This window comes from Salvelinus namaycush, chromosome 39, assembly GCF_016432855.1.
Source record: "Salvelinus namaycush isolate Seneca chromosome 39, SaNama_1.0, whole genome shotgun sequence".
Taxonomy (NCBI): domain Eukaryota; kingdom Metazoa; phylum Chordata; class Actinopteri; order Salmoniformes; family Salmonidae; genus Salvelinus; species Salvelinus namaycush.
Genome location: NC_052345.1, coordinates 21348822 through 21374684, shown reverse-complemented (window position 1 = coordinate 21374684; position 25863 = coordinate 21348822). Strand labels below are relative to the sequence as shown.

The window sequence follows — 25863 nt, the reverse complement described above, 5'->3', positions numbered from 1 at the left end:
TTCCCCAATGTCATGCATTTGGGTTAGCACATCTGAGAATAAATCCTGACATTCTAAAAGAAGGGTAACAACTTCAATATAATTATATCTAAAAGCGGGGCAACATTGTCAATATAATTGTACCCAAAAATGGTCAGCTGGTTGCATAAATAATTATGAATACTACATGTTACATAAATTGTAAATATGAAATATCAAAACCAAATGTTCACCCCTTTGTTAATATGTATTGGCAATACTTCACTTAAGGGTGAGGCATGGAATAATAAAACCTGTATCTTTTGTCAGGCTGAATGTTTGAAATATGAGTAGGTGATTTGAGTCATGCTTCTTCAGTAGTGGAATAAAGACAATTAGCATTTGAATGTTGTCAAGAAATACTGGAGTGATGTCAGATTGTTAATAAAGTTGATTATAGTCCAATTTATTATACTGCTTTCATGTGTGTATATACACAAACATCTGCAACAATTAAATTAAACAAGCATATTTTTCAACTTGTAGAAAACAGCTAGCTACATTTTGAAGTGCTGCATTTTGATTAAAGTGGGTCACCAACGCAGTAAGTGTAACACAGCTCTTTTTTTGTTAATCACTTTTTGTTAAATAATACTCTTTCAATTCAGAGCCTGGATTTTCCCCTGAGGCTAATATCCATATCATGCTGAAATCAATTGAACAGGGCAAACGATAAGGTAGAACATCATTAAAATACTCCTACTACAATGTTAAAACATTCTACATTGTGAAATTATTAAAATACTCCAACTACAATGTTAAAACATTCTACATTGTGAAATTATTAAAATACTCCTACTACAATGTTAAAACATTCTACATTGTGACATCATTTCATTGATATCATGAAACAACTCCATGTATTTTCTGATGTTTGATCAGAGATCTTTTATCAGAGTATCTCTTGTCACATTGATTACAGCTATAAGGTTTCTCTCCTGTGTGTGTTCTCTGGTGTGATGTCAGCTGGCTTGATGTAGTAAAACTCATCCCACATTGAACACAGCTATAAGATTTCTCTCCTGTGTGTGTTCTCTGGTGTGAAGTCAGAAAGCTAGATGTAGTAAAACTCTTCCCACATTGATCACAGCTATAAGGCTTCTCTCCTGTGTATGTTCTCTGGTGTATTTTAAGTTCTGATGAAGATGTGCAACCTTTCCCACAGTCAGAGCAGAAGTGAGATTTCTTCCCTGTGGGTCTCTGCTGGTGTTTCTTGAGGTGTTTTGATGTGGAGAGACTCTTCTCTGCCTCGTCAGCATCATGAGGTTGTTGAGGCCCCCCAGAGGATCCACGATAGTCACGTCTCTCTCCTGTGTGAACAAAAAGTCGGACAGATGGTTTAAGGCCCACAACAGCAGAAATCTACTGTAAAAAGGTGATGCCAACAGCCTAGCCATTATGTTGTACAAACAATGAAGTCTGTAATGAATGTTCATTATTTGACAATTGTCTTAAGACAGTCAAGTCAGAAACTATAGACATATTTTGTCTTGTTTTCACATTAGAAATAACATCGATGATTGTAGGCTAGAAATAAGTTATTAAAGTTGTTGAAATCCTAAGCAGTGTGCCAGACAACTATTGGTCTCCAATATAGGCCCCTTTCTGTGTTTGCTAAAATTGGCGCACGAGGGCGATGCACACGCAATTTGGTTGTAGAAACTCCTCCATGCTAATGAGGAAACCACTAGTTATACCAATACCATTGACCTACTGTAGGACCCATAACTTTACCTAACAATAACATAGACCTACTGTAGGACCCATAACTTCACCTAACAATGGAAAACCCTAAGCAATGTGCCAGATGACCTTTGATCTCCAATATAGGACAATTTCGGTGTTTGCTAAAATTGCGGCACGAGGGCGATGCACACTCAATTTGGTTGTAGAAACTCCTCCCTGCTAATGAGGAAACCGCTAGTTATGAAAAAGGTTTATCTGCCTGGAGCAAAAATGGTGAGCAAAGATTTTTGTTTTTCACAATGTATACTGAATGTGAATGGGGTAAAACTCAGGGGAGTAACCTCCATTTCCAGGTTGCTTATGAGTGCATTTCACACTACTTTGGATTATAATTGTAAGGCTCGTTTGAATGTCCTGCTTAATATAATGTTTGTGTCATCATCGCAAATCAACTGCTTTATACTTTTTTTTTTTTTTTAAATACTTCAACCAGTAAAATGCTCTTTGGCTTTAACATCAGCCTGACAATGAGGGTTTGTACACTAAGTGTTTGCCAAATTGGCACAAAACTTCACCTAACAACAACATAGACCTACTGTAGGACCCATAACTTCACCTAACAACAACATAGACCTACTGTAGGACCCATAACTTCCCCCAACAAGAACATAGACCTACTGTAGGACACATACCTTCACCTAACATAGACCTACTGTAGGACCCATAACTTCACCTAACAACAACATAGACCTACTGTAGGACCCATAACTTCACCTAACAACAACATAGACCTACTGTAGGACCCATAACTTCACCTAACAACAACATAGACCTACTGTGGGACCCATAACTTCCCCCAACAAGAACATAGACCTACTGTAGGACACATACCTTCACCTAACATAGACCTACTGTAGGACCCATAACTTCACCTAACAACAACATAGACCTACTGTAGGACCCATAACTTCACCTAACAACATAGACCTACTATGCATATAGAAGTAGGACTAGTCTACCTGGCCGGAGCGCAAATGTAGGCCTATAAATGTGCCTATTTGGGGATGTCTGATAGTATTTCTGATTGTCTTAACGCACCACCACTAATGAGCTGAGAAGCTTCTCAAAGCAAATTTCTATTCACCTCAAACAGCAAGTAAACAAAGTCTAATCAAAATCAATTGCAAATGAGAATAACTCCTCAAAGTATTGAAAAAATATTTCCAGCTCTCGTCCTTTCGATAACCACTCGGCACAAAAGGGAAAAACGTAATGCGCTGATCCAGTGGAAATGTCAAAACACCTGATTACTTCTTATCCCTTTCACAAATAGCCTACAACGGTGTCTGTCTCGAACTCACTGGCGCGGGAAACCAAGAGCCCAGAATTATTTTAAACAATGTTTCAAGTTTGTTGCAGACAGGCCATGTGATTTACAGGATATTTATTTGCAATGTTTTTATTTGTTGGCTTTATGTAGGCAATTTTTTACATAGTTGGCAATAAAAGTTACGTTTAGATTTGTATAATTTTCATTTAGATAGAATGTAGATTAATCACAGACAATGATTTTGAGATACTATTATCAATGAAATGAAACTGTTCCATGAAAACGTGAATATGAAAATCATAACTGGCATGCAGATCCGTATAAATGGTCAGATATATTTGCACTCCAAATGTAGGTTGCCGACTGCTTGTGTAGCCTATTACCAGCAACGTCAGAATGTATGAAGGCCAGCAGGAGTTGGTTCAGGAAGAGTTCTCTTTCTTCTGGTTGGGCGATATTGATGTAATGGCATGAAAACAAATTGGCTGAATATTATACAATGACTTATCAACAACTCTAATAACTTGACCCCCACAGGAAAATCTTCACTGGCAATTCTAGAATATACTATATGTCCTAGAAACCTGGTTAAACTATCACTATGACATCATGGATGAATTCTAGAATATACTATATAGCCTAGAAACCTGGTTAAACTATCATTATGACATCATGCATGGCCAGTCCTTGTATTCATAGTGTAGTGAATTCGTGGGGAAGCCCTGAGCTGAACTCAAACCTAGGTCCAGCGACTGTCAAGCCAACACCTTATAACTGTTATGCCAAGATGTCTGAACTTCTTGACGAGTTCGCTAGGTGTTGGGTTACGGTTGCTACAATTGCTTTCTCTATGAATTTGAGAGTGGTTACATTTCTCCAGCCCCATCCCTCAGCTGTTTACCAAACCAAGTCTCTTGGCAGCCATTTGTTGCTGTTTAAATACTAGGTTGTCCCTTTAAAAAAGCCACACATCAATCAACCAATCTGCAGTTGAAACAATAACAAAGCTGTAATTCCACCACTGTTTTGGTAATAAGATGATGATGGGCCTGGAGACATTTAACTACTCTCAAATTCATAGACAGACCTATGGATGCAAGGACTGACCATCCAAGATATCAACATTATAGTTTTAACCATGTTGAGGCTGTTGATTTACATTGTTTCTAAACATTGGAGTAAAAAAAGCTTATTTGGGGTTCTGATGGGGTACAACAGTTGAACTAAAATTGAATATATGGTTAGCTATATAGTGTGGATTGTGTTATATTCTTCAAGAATTAATGGCTATAAATAAATCCTTTAAAAGTCAAAATATGGATGTAGCAATTGCAGATTTCCCCTTTAACACCAAACATCAGTTCAACAACTGCAGAGTTTGTACCTCTGTATTTAAGACAGTACTTACCAGTGGTAATCACGGCCCGGTTTCTCAAAACCATCTTATGGCTAAGTTCATCGTTAGAACCACTGGATGCCTTAAATTGCGTTTGGGAAATCGGGCCCAGATATCCAGTTTCCTCCTCTTCTTCCTCTTCCGATGTGACCGTAATCTCCCCCTCCTCTTTCACTCTGAACGCCTCTTTCACTGTAACGTCTTTCTCTTCTTCTTTCCCTGTAACAGCCTCACCCTCTACTTGTTTTTGTATTGTAACATCCTTCTCTTCCTCCTCCTCTTTGACGAGAGCTTCTTTCTCCGTCCAGCAGACCTCTTCTATAGCAGGAGGAGAGTAGTTTAGTGAACTCATGGTCGGAGATGCTAGCTAGCTAGGCTAATGCTAACTTAACCAGCCCGCCAGCTGAATAATAACAACAACACCGTAAATATGAAATGAAATAGGATAACTAACTAACTAGACGACAGAAGAAGGTTTAAAACACAGTGGCTAATATAGACGAAAGCGTCTAAAGAGCTTTATTGGTTCGGCTATTTTGTCTAGCAAGCTACGGAGGTGGCTGACGAACTGTTGCTGCTGCTGAAAGAAGCGTTCCGTCCACTAGATTATACGTCATAATAACAGCATTGCCTTAAAATCGCACACCGCCATCTGCTGACTGGAGTGGGTAACGCTCAGTCTGAACCTGCAATGGAGATGTGCGTCTTTAAGACAATGACGCTAGTGTGATGTAAAATATATATTATAATGTTCAGACAAAAAGTTAGTGTAGGGAGCATTAGTTTTTACTCACCAGTGTAACAACGCAGTGTGGTTAAAGACTTAATAGTAACTTAGTTGTGTTCACGATCTGGTTCCCTATAAGCACAACCAGTCACGTTTTTGAATTATCACATATGTATTAATTTATTTCGGGATTCTGGGTAATCCACAGCAGATTTATGGAGAATTGCTGTGGGTGAGTTGAAAATTGAATAGTCCCGGGATAGAAATGAATAAAGTTGACATTACATCATAAAATCCACTTTTTAAATCATACATTAGCAATTTATGTTTTACTAACTACTGTTGTTGGTTTGGCGTCAAATAAGCCTCTTTATATGTTATTTGCCGAATCTCAGTTTTCCATGTGGGTTTTATGCTAAAGATCCCTCTTTCAAGTTGGTATCTAACTGGAAAATGCATCTTCTTTAGGAGTGCTATTTTTACCCTGTCGACTACTGATCGTTCATCCACACTGTGTGTCTCATCAATGCAGGTAATTTATGACAAATGTATAAAGTATATGTTTTATAAACTCATGAACACCAGCCAGTTTATTAGCCCGGTTTTGTTAGTTTAGTGCTATTATACTTCTTCGCCACCAGAGGGGGACATTGAGTAGTTTCCCAGTCTAATTTGATATATTTTGATACTAAAATACCTTTATGTTGTATCAACTTTTCGATATGTTACGTTTGATACCGGAGCTACGAGTCATGCGCCCAAATCACTAAACAATCATTCAAAGCAGTGTGCTGATGCCTGTATCACTTTATCAGCAGCACGTGATCAATGGCGTCTGAAGCTTCATTTCGTCGAACACCTGATTGGTTTGGTATTGGGCTTGTTCGACATTGCAGGTGACTACCATTTGACTGATCTACAAATCACCTTGCGTCATAAATAACTACTCATTATTATTCATAAATCAGTCAGCCAGTCACCATTTACCCACAACGCAGCATGGATTTGATGCTCTCGAACACGGCCAGTGGTTTAATATATGACATAATGGCTACGCTGCTACGGCGTGTGACTTCATCTATAAAATGTGGCTGTTCTAAATTCTGTGCCGCTCAAAGCCTTGGGTAATGAACCTATTTTTGACAGAATTGGCTGGAAAGAGCCAATGCTTCAGGAAGCTTTGTTTCCCCATCAATACTTTTCAGCATGTTCTCTGTGAAGTAGACTATGGGAGTTTTGTAACTTTTACAACCTTGGCTTACTGCTAGCGCGCTAGCTGACTGACACCTGTAATCTTTATATTTTGGATGTTGGGGATTTTCCCTGTATGTCTCTTTTGATCTGCAGTTATGTTTTAGTTGGGTTTTGTTAGTTGGGTTCTAACTGGTCTCCGGTAGTTGGGCTCCAGCTCGCTGACCATAGCTAGTTGACTAAATAGCTAACGTTAGCTGGCTGGCTAAGATAACTGCATATAGCTCATGTTAGCTGGCTGGCTAAGATAACTGCATATAGCTAACATTCTTTGATATTTGGTTAGATGGCGTTATGTATTTCCAAAACGTTGGTTTACTTCAATCACTCAAGTCTTGAGTGGAAATTATTGGTTTAATATGAAGGTATACATTTGAAGTTATTTCTGTTGTAGTTTACATCATAGGGAATAGGCTGGTCCTCCATATTACTTCACACCTGACTTTGGCATTCTTCTGAATTCTGATTGGTTTTATGTAATAAGGTGTAACTTTGCATTGGGACTTAAAACATATATTTCATTTGATATTTTATAAACATACAAATTACAACATCATACAAACATTAACTACATCACACCTGCCCAGACCCAATAGAACACACCTCCATCTCCATTAACTACATCACACCTGCCCAGACCCACTAGAACACACCTCCATCTCCATTAACTACATCACACCTGCCCAGACCCACTAGAACACACCCCCATCTCCATTAACTACATCACACCTGCCCAGACCCACTAGAACACACCTCCATCTCCATTAACTACATCACACCTGCCCAGACCCACTTGAACACACCTCCATCTCCATTAACTACATCACACCTGCACAGACCCACTAGAACACACCTGCCCAGACCCACTAGAACACACCTGCCCAGACCCACTAGAACACACCTCCATCAACTACATCACACTTGCACAGACCCACTAGAACACACCTGCCCAGACCCACTTGAACACACCTCCATCTCCATTAACTACATCACACCTGCCCAGTCCCACTTGAACACACCTCCATCTCCATTAACTACATCACACCTGCCCAGACCCATCTCCATCTCCAGCATCACTCCACCACATGGGCTCAAACTGCAGCATGTTATTTCTCTCTGTCTCCCAGCACTTTAATGTTTAGATAATAAATAATTGTACCTTTCCATTGTGTTATCAACAGGTTTTTAAGTATAGTATTTAAGATGATTGACGAGAAAAGTATCGTCCAACCATCGGGTATCTTGTTTCATGTGCATCAAAGGTGAGGGTGAATTTCAGATGTTCACTGCTTGTATTGATGAAGGAGTGGAATCGATGAAGTTCCTCTGCTGTCCCCTGGAATATAAGGAACACGTCATCAATGAAGACTTTTACAGAAACTGATGAGGTGCTAGAATGGATTGTTAGGGCTGACAATCACATTCTTCTCTAACAACCCCACATACAGATTGGCATAATTAGATGCTATTATTTTTAAATTACAACGACTCTTGTCTTGTCTGTTTCTTTTACACCTAATTTTTTAAAGAGAATGCACAATGGTCAATGTTATCTGGGATCCTTGAGACAACCCTACCCTAAACCCTAACCTTAATGCAAGCACATTGTAACGTTTGTGCATCCAGACCTAATGCAACTTGGAGTGATCAGATGACATAGTCACATTTAGGTGCCAGGTGTAACTGAGGCTGTAGATGCATCATAACCATGACTTTGAGTGTTTTATATAATATGACTAAATGTGTTTCTGTGTTGCAGGGGCAGTCAAGAAATGGAACAGCAAGGCCACAGAACATGACATAAGCAGAGCTGTGGTAGACCACCTCATTGGGTTCATTGTTGAAATCAAATTAATAAACTGCGGTTGAAAATTAGCCAGCTGGCTAAAACCGGCACCTTTACTGAAACATTGATTAATGTGAACTGTCCCTGTAAAAATAAACTCAAACTCAAATCAAGCTTTATTTATACAGCACATTTCAGACATGGATGCAACACAATGGCTTCACAGGAAAATACAATTAAAATAAACAGAAATATTTAGTACACAACAAACAGAAGACTAACAACTGAAAGACTAATGAACATTAAGGAAATTCCATTGATTAAAATATTAATTGGATGCAATATCCAACCCAAAATATAAGCTTGTTTTTTAGGAGGGGCTCTGAAAGACACTATGGGGGTGTCCACTGAAAGTTGACTAGTAACAACAACTGGGACCTAAAACACACTCACCATGAGACCCACTAAATCTGCCCAAGAAGAGGCAAACAAAGACAAATAATCCTATATTTTAGTTGGGCAAGTTCACTCACCACCAACAGAAAACAACTTCCATTTCACATTATAATCAACTACAATGCTTCACCTTCACCAATATAAACATGGTGTCTACTGGCTGTCAACAATAAAAACAAGAAACACCACATTTCTAAATAATAATAAACAGTATTATTTTTTTCTCATTTTTCTTTCTAGAATCCGAAAACTCACTAGCTTCTAGAACTCTCGTCTTCCTAAAACTCACTAGCTTCTAGAACTCTTGTCTTCCTAAAACTCACTAGCTTCTAGAACTCACTAGCTTCTAGAACTCTCGTCTCCCTAAAACTCACTAGCTTCGAGAACTCGTGTCTCCCTAAAACTCACTAGCTTCTAGAACTCTCGTCTTCCTAAAACTCACTAGCTTCTAGAACTCTTGTCTTCCTAAAACTCACTAGCTTCTAGAACTCTCATCTTCCTAAAACTCACTAGCTTCTAGAACTCTCGTCTTCCTAAAACTCACTAGCTTCTAGAACTCTCGTCCCCTTGGAACGAGCCCAAACAAAACTCCTCTCCAATACAGAAAAATGTGCAGTCAAAATCAACTGGGATCCATGGTAACGCACTGGCTAAACGCAAAACACAAATCTTTTTGACTGCCCACCCTTGAGACAATCAGCAACCAAGTTGTCCTTACCACAGACATGTCTGATTTCAAGAGGAAACTCCTGCAATATCCGTAGTAACTTTCCACCTCACTGTGGAGCTTCTCTCTCTTCTCAGGGTTCACTAGATAGGCATGTTGTTGGATCGGGGCCCAGTCCCCAATGTCATGCTCTAGTACATTTGGGTTGGCACATGTGAGAATTAACCCTGATATTCTAAAAACAGGGCAACAATGTCAATATAATTGTACCAAATAATTGTCCGTTGGTTGCATGAATAATTGTCATTACTAAATGTTATATGAAATGTAAATATGAAATATTTGATTGCATAGTCTTATTTTCAATGTCTTTTCAATTACATTTTGCTAGGTGGGATAGCCCAATGTGAAAACACAGTTTTAACGTGTCCAAATCAATAACCAATATGCAGAAACAGTTTGGGATATATTGAAAACCTAACATGTGCTATTTACACAAACATCTTCCGCAATAATCATATTACTTGTATTTATTTAAACAAGCTCATTATAAACTGCACAAGCACCAAAAACGCTGTTGTTTTGTCAAATAGCAATAAATCACTGATATCAATTAGGGGGGAAATCAGGTTGTACGTGCTGTTGAAACTAACACAACTAAAAAAAACACATGGAAATGGGAGATATCTTTTACCTCACTGATTAGAGGACAGTCAGCTATATTTTGGAGTGATGCATTTAAATGTCGGGGTCACTAAACAAAGGAACGCAACACTTATTTGTCATAACTCATCGATATCATGCTAAAATAATTTGTGCGAGAGGGAGATGAGGTTGCACGTCCTGTTAAAACTAACAGCTCAAAACCCACACCAAATCTGGGAATAATGTTAACATCACTGGTTAGAGGACAATTTGTAGAAAACAGATCTCTACATTTTGAAGTGTTGCATTTTGATTCAAGTAGGTCACCAACGTGGGAAGTGTAACATCACTTTTTGTTAAATCTCATAAATAGTACTCTTTCAATTCAGAGCCTGGATTTTCCCCCTGAGGCTAATATCCATATCATGTTGAAATCAATAGAACAGGGGACAAACATTTAGGGTTATACATTGTGACATCATTAAAATACTCCTACTACAATGTTAAAACATTCTACATTGTGACATTATTTCATTGATATCATGAAACAACTCCTTCATGTATGTATTTTCTGATGTTTAATCAGAGATCTTTTATCAGAGTATCTCTTCCCACATTGATTACAGCTAAGAGATTTCTCTCCTGTGTGTGTTCTCTGGTGTGTCGTCAGACAGCTAGATGTAGTAAAACTCTTCCCACATTGATCACAGTTAAAAGGTTTCTCTCCTGTGTGTGTCCGCTGGTGTACTATCAGGCTGTTTAGCTGAGTAAAACTCTTCCCACATTGATTACAGCTATATGGTTTCTCGCCTGTGTGTGTTCTCTGGTGTATAGTTACATAGCTAGATGTAGAAAAACTCTTCCCACATTGATTACAGCTATAAGGTTTCTCTCCTGTGTGTGTCCGCTGGTGTACTATCAGGCTTTTGATGTGAGTAAAACTCTTCCCACATTGACTACAGCTATATGGTTTCTCTCCTGTGTGTGTTCTCTGGTGTATAGTTACATAGCTAGATGTCGAAAAACTCTTCCCACAGTGATCACAGCTAAAAGGTTTCTCTCCAGTATGTATTCTATGGTGTGATTTCAGGGTTTGTAGCCGAATAAAACTCTTACCACATTGATTACAGCTATATGGTTTCTCGCCTGTGTGTGTTCTCTGGTGTATAGTTTGATAGCTAGATGTAGTAAAACTCTTCCCACAGTGATCACAGCCATAAGGTTTCTCTCCAGTGTGAATTCTTTGATGTATTTTAAGGTCTGATGAAGAGTTGAATCTTTTCCCACAGTCAGAGCAGCAGTGAGTTCTCTTCCCTGTGGGTCTCTGCTGGTGTTTCTTGAGGAGTTCTGATCTGGAGAGACTCTTCTCTGCCTCGTCAGCATCATGATGTTGTTGAGGCTTCCCAGAGGATCCACGATAGTCGCGTCTCACTCCTGTGTGAACAACAAAGTCAGACAAATGGTTAAAGGCCTACAACAGCAGTTTATTTGAGGTAAAAGGTGATGCCCAGAGCATGAAGTTGTACAACAATTGATATCTGTTAAATGATTTGACAAGACGGTCAAGATAGCAACAATAGTTATATTTAGTCTTGTTTTCACATTAGTAGTAACATCGATGATTGTAAACAAACTCCAAGCATTGATTATGCAAGAATGGGCTGCCATCAGTCAGGATGTGGCCCAGAAGTTAATTTAATTGACAGCATGCCAGGGCGGATTGCAGAGGTCTTGAAAAAGAAGGGTCAACAATGCAAATATTGACTCTTCACATCAACTTCATGTAATTGTCAAAAAAAGCCTTTGACACTCATGAAATGCTTGTAATTATACTTCAGTATTCCATAGTAACATCTGACAAAAATATCTAAAGACACTGAAGCAGCAAACTTTGTGGAAATTCATATTTGTGTCATTCTCAAAACTTTTGGCCACGACTGTACACTAAGTGTTTAACAAATTGGCCCATAACTTCAGCTGACAACATAGACCTACTGTAGGACCCATATCTTCCCCTAACAATAACATAGACCTACTGTAGGACTCATCATTTCAGCTAACAATAGCATAGACCTACTGTAGGACCCATAACTTCACCAAACAACAACATAGACCTACTGTAGGACCCATTACCTCACCTAACAACACCATAAACCTACTGTAGGACCCATAACTTCACCTAACAATAACATAGACCTACTGTAGGACCCATAAATTCACCTAACAGCAACAGACCTACTGTAGGACCCATAACTTCACCTAACAATAACATAGAGCTAGGACTATAAATCATGTAATATTTCAGGTGAAACATGGAAAGTTAAGTGTCTTTGTCATGACATTTCATAACCTGATCACCAGATAATTTTGTGAATAATTCCACTAGGCTACTCTGTAATGTGTTGTCATTCTAAATGTCCTGAATAAAGGAAAATAGCTCTGTGTGTTGTACAATAGCCTATCCATCAAGGAACAGTTCTCTACACATTATGAGCTAAGTATCTCTGTGTCCAAACAGACTAACGAGACCCTACTGTAAATCAAGCAGACAATAACACATTATAAACATCAATTTGCTAGGGATGTTGGATCCAACGTGGAGCACGGCATAACTGTCTTTACCAGAGTAATGAATGAAGAAGCACTGTGGTTGTTGTTGCATCTAGTGATGTTTGTCATTTGACTGGCATGCAGAAAATGATTTCCTGGATCAGCTGATGATAGTTGAACATGTGACTGTAACTAAAGAGCTACAGTATTAAGTATTATGTGTAATTATTGAAGAACCGTATCAATTTGGGTGTTGTGAATCAACTTAAGGTGACTCTCAGTCAGAACCATTGGATTTAGCAAACTCTGAAATTATTTAGGATTTCTGTGCCCATGAAAACTGTTTTCCCAGCGTAACATAAGGAGACACTAAATGTTACGTAGTTAGAGAGCATTTCAGAGATCCGAATACAAAAAACTGTCCGACAGCAAGATCCAGTATTTAAGTTGAAGTTCATCATATGACAAGCTTAACGTTATGACTATAACTACTGTTCCCTGAAGGAGGGAAACTAGGTACAACATACTATTAAATCCACACGTTATGACTATAACTACTGTTCCATGATGGAGGGAAACTAGGTACAACATACTATTCAACCCACACGTTATGACTATAACTACTGTTCCCTGAAGGAGGGAAACTAGGTACAACATACTACTAAACCCAAACCTCGCTGGAAGCCCCGCCTTCCACATGTGATGAGCGTGAGAGTCAGATTTATTTATTCCTTAAATTTAATACCGCACTTCACCGACCCAGGAAGTGGCGGGGCCAAACAGGTGTTGTAACTCGTTCATAACTGGCACGTAGATCGGTAGAAATGGTCAGATAAATTGGCACTCGAAATGGAAAAAGTTTGCCGATTTTACCGGAAACTTCATGGGCATAATGTCAGAATTATGAAGGCCAGCAGCAGGTCGGTTGGTTATTTTCTTCTGGTTATATTGATCTCTGGCTTCCTCAAGTCATTTGTGTTAATTATTTAATCAAACGCTTGAAGCATCAGTTCAGTTCAAGTTCCGCACAAACAGTTGATTTGATTCAGCACAAACAGTTGATTTGATTCAACACATACAGTTGATTTGATTCAACACATACAGTTGATTTGATTAAACACATGGGGTGTGTCTATATGGAAAAATACACATCATAACATTTCAACTAATCAATTGGTAGAAAGAAAATACAATGGGACACCCCTAGAACATACAACATACATGTATTCAGACCCCTTCCCTTTTTACACATTTTGTTACGTTACAGCCGTACTCTAAATTGGATTACATTTTTTTTTAATTATCAATCTTCAGACAATACCTCATAATGACATCACAATACCCAATAAAAGTGAGAAAAAAGTTTAGAAACGCTTGCATACCAGTGGTTGAATCTCTGTAGGACATGTCAGTAGGTTACAGTAGGTTGTAACTCTCTAGGTCATGCCAGTAGGTTACAGTAGGTTGTAACTCTCTAGGCCATGCCAGTAGGTTACAGTAGGTTGTAACTCTCTAGGTCATGCCAGTAGGTTACAGTAGGTTGTATCTCTCTAGGTCTTGCCAGTACGCTACAGTAGGTTTTATCTCTTTAGGTCATGCCAGTAGGTTACAGTAGGTTGTAACTCTCTAGGTCACGCCAGTAGGTTACAGTAGGTTGTATCTCTCTAGGTCTTGCCAGTACGCTACAGTATGTTTTATCTCTTTAGGTCATGCCAGTAGGTTACAGTAGGTTGTAACTCTCTAGGTCATGCCAGTAGGTTACAGTAGGTTGTAACTCTCTAGGTCATGCCAGTACGCTACAGTAGGTTTTATCTCTTTAGGTCATGCCAGTAGGTTACAGTAGGTTGTAACTCTCTAGGCCATGCCAGTAGGTTACAGTAGGTTGTAACTCTCTAGGTCATGCCAGTACGCTACAGTAGGTTTTATCTCTTTAGGTCATGCCAGTAGGTTACAGTAGGTTGTATCTCTCTAGGTCATGCCAGTAGGTTACAGTAGGTTGTATCTCTCTAGGTCATGCCAGTACGCTACAGTAGGTTTTATCTCTTTAGGTCATGCCAGTACGCTACAGTAGGTTTTATCTCTTTAGGTCATGCCAGTAGGTTACAGGAGGTTGTAACTCTCTAGGTCATGCCAGTAGGCTACAGTAGGTTGTATCTCTCTAGGTCTTGCCAGTAGGCTACAGTAGGTTGTATCTCTCTAGGTCTTGCCAGTAGGCTACAGTAGGTTGCATCTCTCTAGGTCATGCCAGTAGGCTACAGTAGGTTGTAACTCTCTAGGTCATGCCAGCAGGCTACAGTAGGTTGTATCTCTCTAGGTCATACCAGTAGGCTACAGTAGGTTGTATCTCTCTAGGTCATGCCAGTAGGCTACAGTAGGTTGTAACTCTCTAGGTCATGCCAGTAGTCTACAGTAGGTTGTAACTCTCTAGGTCATGCCAGTAGGCTACAGTAGGTTGTAACTCTCTAGGTCATGCCAGTAGGCTACAGTAGGTTGTATCTCTCTAGGTCTTGCCAGTAGGCTACAGTTGGTTGTAACTCTCTAGGTCATGCCAGTAGGCTACAGTAGGTTGTATCTCTCTAGGTCATGCCAGTAGACTACAGTAGGTTGTATCTAAGTGGAAACAATGATCAACCCAATGTGGAAAGTGTCGAATTTGGTCAACAACAAAATGAATGGCTTATTTGCTACGTGAGGTTTACTTGATCCAACAGAAGTTTCGGAATGATTAAGTTGTTGTGGACACGTGACATACCGACAACTTTGATAAAAACACTATAGTTGTCTCCAGATCGCTATGCAAATTCATGCTAGTAGCTTAGCATCTTTCTCCATTGAATACAGGCGGTGCATATTCATGCTAGTAGCTTAGCATCTCTCTCCGTTGAATACAGGCGGTTGACGTCAACAACCCTCATAGAATATAAACAATAGATTTCAATAATAAGATGCATCCACCAATCCAAAGAAAGGGTAGGCGGGAGCTAGACAACCCACAGTGACGCTTTGTGGACAACAACTCCCCTTGTTAGGGCGGAGAGACATCTTGTCAGTATATCCATAATCTTTGGTGTAGCCAACCCAACTCTCACATGGCACTATTGGGGGGGAACGGTGTGTAGTAAATCATCACTACATGAAAATCACTACATGCCTTGCACCCCAGTCTGCGGTCAGCAGATAGACCCTTCTCAAATATATATGTTAAACAAGACTTAGCTTGCTCTCTACGTCGTCTGATTCTAAACATATCAGTCATCATCCTAGGGCCTTCCGTTGAAGAGGTATTGACGGGCCAACTCCGAATATCCAAAGTTAAAAACAAATTTAAGGCGGTACTTACTGGTGTTAATCAGATCTCCTTCCTCCAATGTGACAGTAATCTCTCCTTCCTTCTTCACTCCAAAAACTGCATCCTCCTCTTCCTCTTCTTTCACTGTAACAGCCTCATCCTCTACTTCTTGTTTTACTGTGACATCCTCCTCTTCCTTCTCCTCTTTCACAACAATGTTCAGCCCCAGAGCTTCTTTCTCCGTCCAGCAGACCTCCTCTTCTTTAACTGGAGGGGAGAAGTTTAGGGAGCTCATGTTCGGGGATGTTAGCTAGCTAGCTATCATTAGCGACTAGGCTAGTGCTATCTTAACCAGCCAGCTAATATAACTGACTAATAAAAAATAACGTAATATTAAATTAAATAGGTTAACAAGTAGATACGACAGACGTGTGTCTAAAACACAGTGGCTAATATAGACCGAAATCGTATAAATAGCTTGAATCTTTCGGCTATGTTGGCTAGCAAGCTACCGAGGTGGTTGACGAGCTGTTTATGAAGAACCGTCCACTAGATTATACGTCACGCTAGCAGCATCGCCTGAAAGACGCACATCGCCGTCTGCTGACTGGAGTGGGAAACGCAGTTGTGGAAATATCTTATTTTTAGACAAAGTTCATTTTTAATGTACTTAATAAAAAGAAAAATTTAGTTTACAGCACATTTGTGGCCTGCTGGAGGTCATTTTGCAGGGCTCTGGCAGTGCACCTCCTTGCACTAAGGCGGAGGTAGCGGTCCTGCTGCTGGGTTGTTGCCCTCCTACGGCCTCCTTCACGTCTCCTGATGTACTGGCCTGTCTCCTGGTAGCGCCTCCATGCTCTGGACACTACGCTGACAGACACAGCAAACCTTTTTGCCACAGCTCGCATTGATGTGCCATCTTGGATGAACTGCACTACCTGAGCCACTTGTGTGGGTTGTAGACTCCGTCTCATGCTACCACTAGAGTGAAAGCACTACCAGCATTCAAAAGTGACCAAAACATCAGCCAGGAAGCATAGGAACTGAGAAGTGGTCTGTGGTCACCACCTGCAGAACCATTCCGTTTTTGGGGGTGTCTTGCTAATTGCCTATAATTTCCACCTGTTGTCTATTCCATTTGCACAACAGCATGTGAAATTTATTGTCAATCAGTGTTGCTTCCTAAGTGGACAGTTTGATTTCACAGAAGTGTGATTGACTTGGAGTTACATTGTGTTGTTTAAGTGTTCCCTTTATTTTTTTGAGCAGTGTATATATAAACCCCAATCTCTCCCTATCCCTGTCTACTGTCCCCACATGATTCAAGACGTCCACCATTGTTCCTGTACCCAATATATATTTTTATTGAACCTTTATTTAACTAGGCAAGTCAGTTAAGAACAAATTCTTATTTACAATGACGGCCTACCCCGGCCAAACCCGGACGATGCTGGGCCAATTGTGCGTCCCTATGGGACTCCCAATCACGGCCATATGTGATTCAGCCTGGATTCGAACCAGGGACTGTAGTGACGCCTCTTGCACTGAGATGCAGTGCCTTAGACCGTAGCGCCACTCGGGAGCTGGTAAAGCAAAGGTAACTGAACTAAATGACTATCGCCCCGTAGCACTCACTTCCGTCATCATGAAGTGCTTTGAGAAACTAGTCTTACCTGATACCCTAGACCCACTTCAATTTTATTACCGCCCCAATAGATCCACAGACGATGCTAGCCCTATCCCATCTGGACAAGAAGAATACCTATATAAGAATGCTGTTCATTGACTATAGCTCAGCATTCAACACCATAGTACCCTCCAAGCTCTTCATTAAGCTTGAGGCCCTGGGTCTGAACCCATCCCTGTGTAACTGGGTCCTGGACTTCCTGACGGGCCACCCCCAGGTGGTGAAGGTAGGAAAAAACACCTCCACTTCGCTGATACCCACAAGGAAGGGTGCTCAGCCCACTCCTGTACTTCCTGTTCACCCATGACTGCATGGCCATGCACGCCTCAATCATCAAGTTTGCAGACGACACAACAGTAGTAGGCCTGATGAGACAGCCTATAGGGCGGAAGTGAGGGCCCTGGGAGTGTGGTGCCAGGAAAATAACCTCTCGCCCAACGTCAACAAAACAAAGGAGATGATCTGCCCAACACATCACCGGGGGCAAACTACATGCCCTCCAGGACATCTACAGCACCCGATGTCACAGGAAGGCCAAAAAGATCATCAAGGACAACAACCACCCGAGCCACTGCCTGTTCACCCCGTTATCATCCAGAAGGCGAGGTCAGTACAGGTGCATCAAAGCTGGGACCGAGAGACAGAAAAACAGCTTCTATCTCAAGGCCATCAGACTGTTAAATACTGTTAAATAGCCGTCACTAGACACATATATACATAGACTTGGAATCACTGGCTACTTTAAAAATGGAACACTAGTCACTTTAATAATGTTGACATATTTTGCATTACTCATCTCATATGTATATACTGTATTCTATCCTATTCTACTGTATCTTAGTCTATGCATTACTCATCTCATATGTATATACTGTATTCTATCCTACTGTATCTTAGTCTATGTATTACTCATCTCATATGTATATACTGTATTCTTTTCATTAAAAAATACTAAGAGGGACCAAGAGTCTGTTGATTGGTCAGTCATTGGGTTCATTTGTTGAAATCAAATCATGCTTTATTTATACAGCACATTTCAGACATGGATGCAACACAATGGCTTCACAGGAAAAAACAATAAAAAAAATGAAATATTTAGTACACAACAAACAGAAGACTAACAACTGAAAGACTAATGAGCACCCTAAGGAAATGCCATTGATTAAAATATTAATTGGATGCAATATCCATCCCAAAATTCAAGCTTGTTTGGGGGTGTCAACTGAAAATTGACTAGTAACTGTAATATTTGTGTTGTGGAGAAATGACCAGGCAGGAGACGGAGTACAGTTAGTTTTCGTTTAGTCAAAACCTCTCGTGCTCTACAGTTCTCCCGGGCACACTAGTGCGCATGTGCATTTCCTATTAGGTGTAGTAACGTAACACTGTCGTAATAATCACTGCTTAGTAACAGCATAGTAACTAATATAAACAGATGTAGATCCCAGATACTACACTCCTCCCCCCATAGTTTTTAACTCCCAGAGAACAAGGTAAATATGTTAGGGAACTACTAATGCAATATTTGAACAATGCATTCTTAACATTTTTCAACTACTGGGTTGAAGCAGACTTTTCAGAGCCCAGCACAAATCCAGGGGATTATTCTGCCCCGAAGATGGAGTTTGTGTCCTAATAACTAACCCAGGTAATGTCCGTTTTCTTTCCTTTTATCTAGGACATATTAAAGTGTTTGTTTGTTTTACTGTCTGTTACCTTAAACAGTTCAACTCACAGGTCAAGCTTTTGAGGTGCCCTTCGCTGTCGAATAGGATATCTCCGCTCCTCCTGGGCTTCCGGTAGTGGGCCAGGTTCGGGTGGAAGGTCAGGCTCTGTCTCTCCCGTACGTCCACAGTCAGGAGAATAGTCCTGGGGGTCGTTATTGTTCTCTCGGCGTGTCTCTGCTGGGGCGTTGGACCGTAGCAGATGATCCACATGAACGTTGACCTGGCGATGACCAATTTGGACTTGGTAAGTCAAAGGTCCTTTGCGTTGCAAGATCACACCTGAGTTCCACAGGCTCTTGGGGTGTCTGAAATCACGTACCATCACCCTCTCTCCCTCTTTGAATCCTCTGACAGTCTTTGAGTGTCTGTCATGAGCTTTCTTCTGCTGTAGCTGGTGCTTTGCCACAGTGCTTGACAAGTCTGGTTTCAACAATGTCAGGCGGGTACGTGGTTGGCGTCTCAGAAACAGTTCAGCTGGTGTACATTCCGTTACTGTGTGTGGTGTGTTGCGGTAAGTAAACAGGAACCGGGGAAGCCTTAGGTGGGTGGGCACAGACTGAACCTCGAGTTTAGTCCAGGCCTTCTTAAAGGTTTGCACGGATCTTTCCGCTGCTCCGTTTGATGCCGGATGGTAAGGTGGTGACCGGATGTGCCTTACCCCATTGTTCTTGAGAAACATTTCAAAATCGTTTGACGTGAAAGGAGGGCCATTGTCCGATACGAGCTCCTTGACTAGTCCAAAGGATGCGAACAGGTGTCTGAGAAGATTGATGGTCTTCTCAGCTGTGGTCAGTTGAGTAGGGAACACTTCCATCCACTTGGAATGGACATCGACGACAACAAGGAAATGTTGCTTGTCAATCTCGGCGTAATCCACATGGATGCGTTCCCAAGGTGTCGCAGCCCAGGACCATGGATGAAGAGGTGCAGCAGCAGGCTTGTTGCGAACAGCTTCACAAGGTGAGCAGTGGCCTACATGCTGTTGAATGTCCTGATCCAGTCCAGGCCACCACAGATAACTGCGAGCGAGTGCTTTCATTCGAGTGATCCCTGGATGTCCCTCATGCAGGTCAGATAGCAGTCTCCTCTGGAATTTTTGAGGTACCACCACCCTTGATCCCCACAGAACACATCCTTGATCAGTGGACAACTGGTCTTTCTTGTCGATGAATGGACGAAGGTTATCGTCATTTACGAAGTTTGGCCAACCTCCTAATGTTAAGTCCAAGACTTTGGAAAGCACTGGATCTTTCCTTGTTTCCTCTGCTATGTCTGAAGCAGATATGGGCAGTTCGTCAATGAGAGAGATCTGGAAGACTGCTCTATCATCTTCACTGTCGGAGTCACTATTGCATGGTAGTCTTGATAGTGCATCTGCATTTGCGTGATCACTGGATCGTCTGTACTCAATCTCGTAGTCGTAGGCTAACAATATCAGAGCCCAACGTTGCATTCGAAGTGCAGCAAGGGTTGGTATAGCTGATTTTGGTCCAAGGATGGCCAACAGAGGCTTGTGATCTGTCAGCAGTTGGAACTTCCTTCCGTACAGGTATTTGTGAAACTTCTTCACTCCGAATATTATGCTCAGGGCTTCCTTCTCAATTTGAGCATAATTTTTCTCACTTGGTGACAGAGTCCGTGATGCAAATGCAATAGGGTGTTCTTCACCTGACGATAGAACATGTGAGATGACGGCTCCTACTCCGTATGGAGATGCATCACACGCGAGTCTCAGCTTCATCTCTGTGTTGTAGTGGGCAAGCCACTTGCTCTTTAGCAGACGCTGTTTGCAAGTCTTGAATGCTTCTTCGCATTGTGGGGACCAATTCCACTTTGTATCGGCCTGCAGCAGTTGGTGAAGCGGATGCAACAATGTGGACAAGTTTGCCACAAACTTTCCGTAATAGTTCAGGAGCCCCAAAAATGACCTCAGCTCTGAGATATTTGTGGGTGCTGGTGCGTTTACGATTGCTTCCACCTTGCTGTTGGTTGGGTGCAGGCCTTGTGCATCAATCTTGTATCCGAGATACTCCACTGAGTCCTGGAGGAACTCACACTTGCTGCGTTTCATTCTCACTCCGTATTTCTCCAGTCTTGACATCACTTTGTCCAGCACTACAAGGTGCTCTCCAATGGTTGGTGCTGACACGAGGATGTCGTCCATGAAGCACACAACGTTGTCTATACCGTCCAAGATCTGATCCATTGTGTGTTGGAATATCGCTGGAGCTGTCGAGATTCCATAGGCCAAGCGATTGAATCTGAATAGCCCCTTGTGTGTATTGATGGTCAGATACTGTTCTGACTCCGGATCCAGCTTCAGTTGCTGATAAGCGAATGCCAGGTCCAGCTTACTGAAAACCTTCCCACCAGCTAGAGTGGCAAACAGATCTTCAGCGTTTGGTAGTGGATATTCCTCTGGTAGTATGCAGCGATTTACTGTGACCTTGTAGTCACCACACATTCTGACGGTCTTGTCTTTCTTTGGGACTACAACAATCGGAGCGGCCCAGTCGCTCCTCGCTACTTTCGTGATTATGTTATTCTTCTGTAGGCGGTCCAGTTCCTTCTCTACTGCTTCCTTAAGAGCATAGGGAACTGGACGTGGTTTGTGAAAGATAGGCTTGGTTCCTTCTTGCACTCTGACTTTTGCTGTGAAGTCTTGTATTTCGCCGTAGCCATCTTTGAAAAGTTCTTTGTGCTTCTCCAGCATGTTAGTGAGTGTAGCTTGACTCACTGGTTTGTCCTTTCTCAGACTGAAGATTTCTCCCCAGTTCAACTTGATCTTTTGTAGCCAGTTTCTGCCTAGCAAGGCTGATTTTTCTCCTTTAACAATGACAAGCGGTAGCGTCCACTCCTTCCCCTCATACCGGACTGGTACCTGGATCTGCCCTAACACAGGAATAGTGTCACCAGTGTATGAAGAAAGGCGGATGGACGCTGGCTGAAGAGGGCACTCTTTCAGTTTTTCTTTGTAGAGTCTCTCTGGAACCAGAGATACAGACGCTCCGGTGTCCAGCTGCATTTTTACCGGTTTTCCCGCTAACTCCATGTTGAGATAGATTCCATCTTTTTGTTGTTGAGCTGTGTACACTGTGGACAGTACTTTGTGCGCTCTTGCTGTGCGTTTTGAGGCTTTACACACTTTCTGTAAATGTCCAACCTTTCCACAATTGTGGCACTTTACATTTTGGAATCGACATTCACTGTGCTGATGATTATCTCCCCCACATCTGTAGCAACTTGGCTTAGACCTTTGAGATGTGGGCTGCTTTGTTCTTGTGTAACCTTGAGGACAGGACTGAGAAAAGTGTGACTTTTGTGAGCCTTTTTCACCACGTGCATCACTGACCTTATGAACACCTTTCTGACGTTCTGCATATCCCGATAGCTCAATAGTATCCCTGTGGGCAAGCTCGAGTCCAAGTGCAATATCACAGGCTTTCCGAAAGGTCAGGTCCTTCTCTGACAGAAGCCTTCTGTGATATGCTTCACCTGTGAGACCACATACAAACTTGTCTCGAAGAGCATCATCAAGAAATTGTGCAAACTCACATGTACTTGCCAGCCTTTTCAAAGCAAGGATGTAGTCAGCCACGGTTTCCCCTTGACTCTGGTGACGTTGGTAAAATCTGAAACGTTCTGCAATGAGAATTGGCTTAGGCTTGAAATGCCTTGAAAGAGTATCAGTCAGTTCTGCATAGGTCAACTCCACTGCTTTTATTGGTTCAATGAGACCTTTCAGCAATCCATACTCAGTTGGACCCAAAACACTGAGAAATACGTCTGCTTTCTTTTCATCTTTGATTTCATTTGCAGCCAGCCAACGCTCAAAACGCTCCAAATAGGAATCAAAATCCTCTTTTGTAGCCTCAAACTCTGGTACTCGACCAATGGTTGCCATTTTCACAGTTAATTGTTCAGTTTCCTTATTCCTTTTTTTTTTTTCCTTCTTGACAATATTTCTCCACCGAGATCGCCTAATTTCAATGGGTTCAATGACAGTTTATTTTATTTTATTTAACCACCAGAGGGCAGTGTCGCTATTCTGGACTCCAATAGTCTTGCTACTTGGCAGCTCCTGAACACTGTACCTGCTAGCAGTGCTTAGCCGTTTTTTACTGGCGAAAGAAAATAAAAAATAACTGACGAATTACATAATTATTTTGAGTTTCATTACTCACGCAACATTCTTCCCTTCAAGCAATGTCCGTTAAAGAAGTTGAATCACCTCGTCGCCACTGTAATATTTGTGTTGTGGAGAAATGACCAGGCAGGAGACGGAGTACAGTTAGTTTTCGTTTAGTCAAAACCTCTCGTGCTCTACAGTTCTCCCGGGCACACTAGTGCGCATGTGCATTTCCTATTAGGTGTAGTAACGTAACACTGTCGTAATAATCACTGCTTAGTAACAGCATAGTAACTAATATAAACAGATGTAGATCCCAGATACTACAGTAACAACAACTGGGACCTAAAAGACACCCACCATGAGACCCACTAAATCTGCCCAAGAAGAGGCAAACAAAAGAAAAACTAACACCAAACTTAAAGACAGGAAGCAAACCAAAAAGGTAGAGCAACTAAAAGGTGTTGACTCTCCACATCTATCAAGACAACTGGAGCACTGGGCCAGACACTCTTAAATAGAACCTGGACCAGCTCAGGTGAAATACCTTCCCACTAACGAGATGGACAAGCCAGCACAGGTGTAACACATACTGACTAACGAGGTGACACCAATCAGTGCGTCCTACGCGCTAACGAGCTATATGTGCTAAAGAACAACCTCAAAACATAAATGTAAAAACCAAAGACTAACACCTTAAGAGAATGCTCACCACCAACAGAAAACAACTTCCATTTCACATTATAATCAACTACAATGCTTCACCTTCTACAATATAAACATGGTGTCTGTCTAACAACAATTAAAAACAAGATTTATTTTTCCCACAAAAAAACATAAAACTCACTAGCTTCTAGAACTCTCGTCCCCTTGAAAGGAGCCCAAACAAAACTAATCTCCAATACGGAAAAACGTGCAGTCAAAATAAATTGTGATCCATGGCAACGCACTGGCTAAATGCAAAACACAAAGCATTCTGACTGCCCACCCTTGAGACAATCAGCAACCAAGTTGTCCTTACCACAGACATGTCTGATTTCAAGAGGAAACTCCTGCAATATCCATAGTAACTTTCCACCTAACTGCAGAGCTTCTCTCTCTTTTCAGGGTTCACTCGAAAGGCATGTTGTTGGATCGGGGCCCAGTCCCCAATGTCATGCTCTAGTACATTTGGTTTGGCACATGTGAGAATTAACCTTAAAATTCTAAAAGCAGGGTAACAATGTCAATATAATTGTACCCCAAAAATTGTCAGTTGCTTGCATGAATAAATATCACTACTAAATGTAAATATGAAATATTTGATTGCATAGTTGCTAGGTGGGATAGCCCAATGTCAAAACACAGTTTTAACATGTCCAAGTCAATAACCAATATGCAGAAACAGTTTGGGATAAATTGAAAATCTAACATGTGGTATATACACAAACATCTGCTACAATAATTGTATTTTTTAAAACAAGCTCCTTATAAACTGCACAAGCACCAGAAACGCTGTTGTTTTGACAAGTAGCAATAAATCACTGATATCGATTAGGGTGGAAATCAGGTTGTACATGCTGTTGAAACTAACACAACTAAACAAAACACATGGAAATGAGAGATATCTTTAACCTCACTGGTTAGAGGACAACCTGCAGAAGACAGTCAGCTACATTTTGGAGTGATGCATTTAAATGTAGGGGTCGCTAAACAAAGGAACACAAAACTTATTTGTCATTACTCATCGATATCATGTTGAAATCAATTGTGCGACAGGAGAGAGATGAGGTTGCACGTCCTGTTAAAACTAACAGCTCAACAACCACAAGGAATCTGGGAATTATGTGTACATCACCGGTTAGAGGACAACTTGTAGAAAACAGCTAGTTACATTTAAGTGTTGCATTTTGATTCAAGTGGGTCACCAACGTGGTAAGTGTAACACAACTCTTTTTTTGTTTGCCACCTTTTGCTTAATCACATAAATAATACTCTTTCAAATCAGAGCCTGGATTTCCCCCTGAGGCTAATATCCATATCATGCTGAAATCAATAGAACAGGGGACAAACGTTTAGGCTTCTACATTGTGACATCATTAAAATACTCCTACTACAATGTGTTAAAACATTCTACATTGTGACATTATTTCATTGATGTCATGAAACAACTCCTTCATGTATGTATTTTCTGATGTTTGATCAGATAACTTTTATCAGAGTATCTCTTCCCACATTGAACACAGCTATAAGGTGTCTCTCCTGTGTGTCTCCGCTGGTGTATAGTCAGATAGCTAGATGTAGTAAAACTCTTCCCACATTGATCACAGCTAAAAGATTTCTCTCCTGTGTGTAGTTTACGGTGGGATTTCAGGGAGCTTGACTGAGTAAAACTCTTCCCACATTGATCACAGCTATAAGATTTCTCTCCTGTGTGTGTTTTCTGGTGCATCTTCAAAGTATGTGATGTTGAAAAGCTTTTTCCACAATCTGAACAGTGGTGAAGTTTCTCTCCTGTGTGTCTCCGCTGGTGTATAGTC

General features: G+C 41.1%; 1 protein-coding gene across 1 annotated transcript; it reads right to left on the bottom strand.

Moving 5' to 3' along the window:
- Window positions 1-888: 888 nt before the first annotated feature.
- Window positions 889-25863, bottom strand: LOC120032965 (zinc finger protein 135-like; the record flags this gene model as incomplete). The annotated part of the gene is made up of 3 exons (XM_038979242.1): window positions 25535-25863; window positions 10521-11222; window positions 889-1292 (listed from the first exon to the last, which is right to left on the bottom strand). Coding segments are annotated over exons 1-3 (1347 nt in total), but the record flags the coding sequence as incomplete, so codon positions are not given.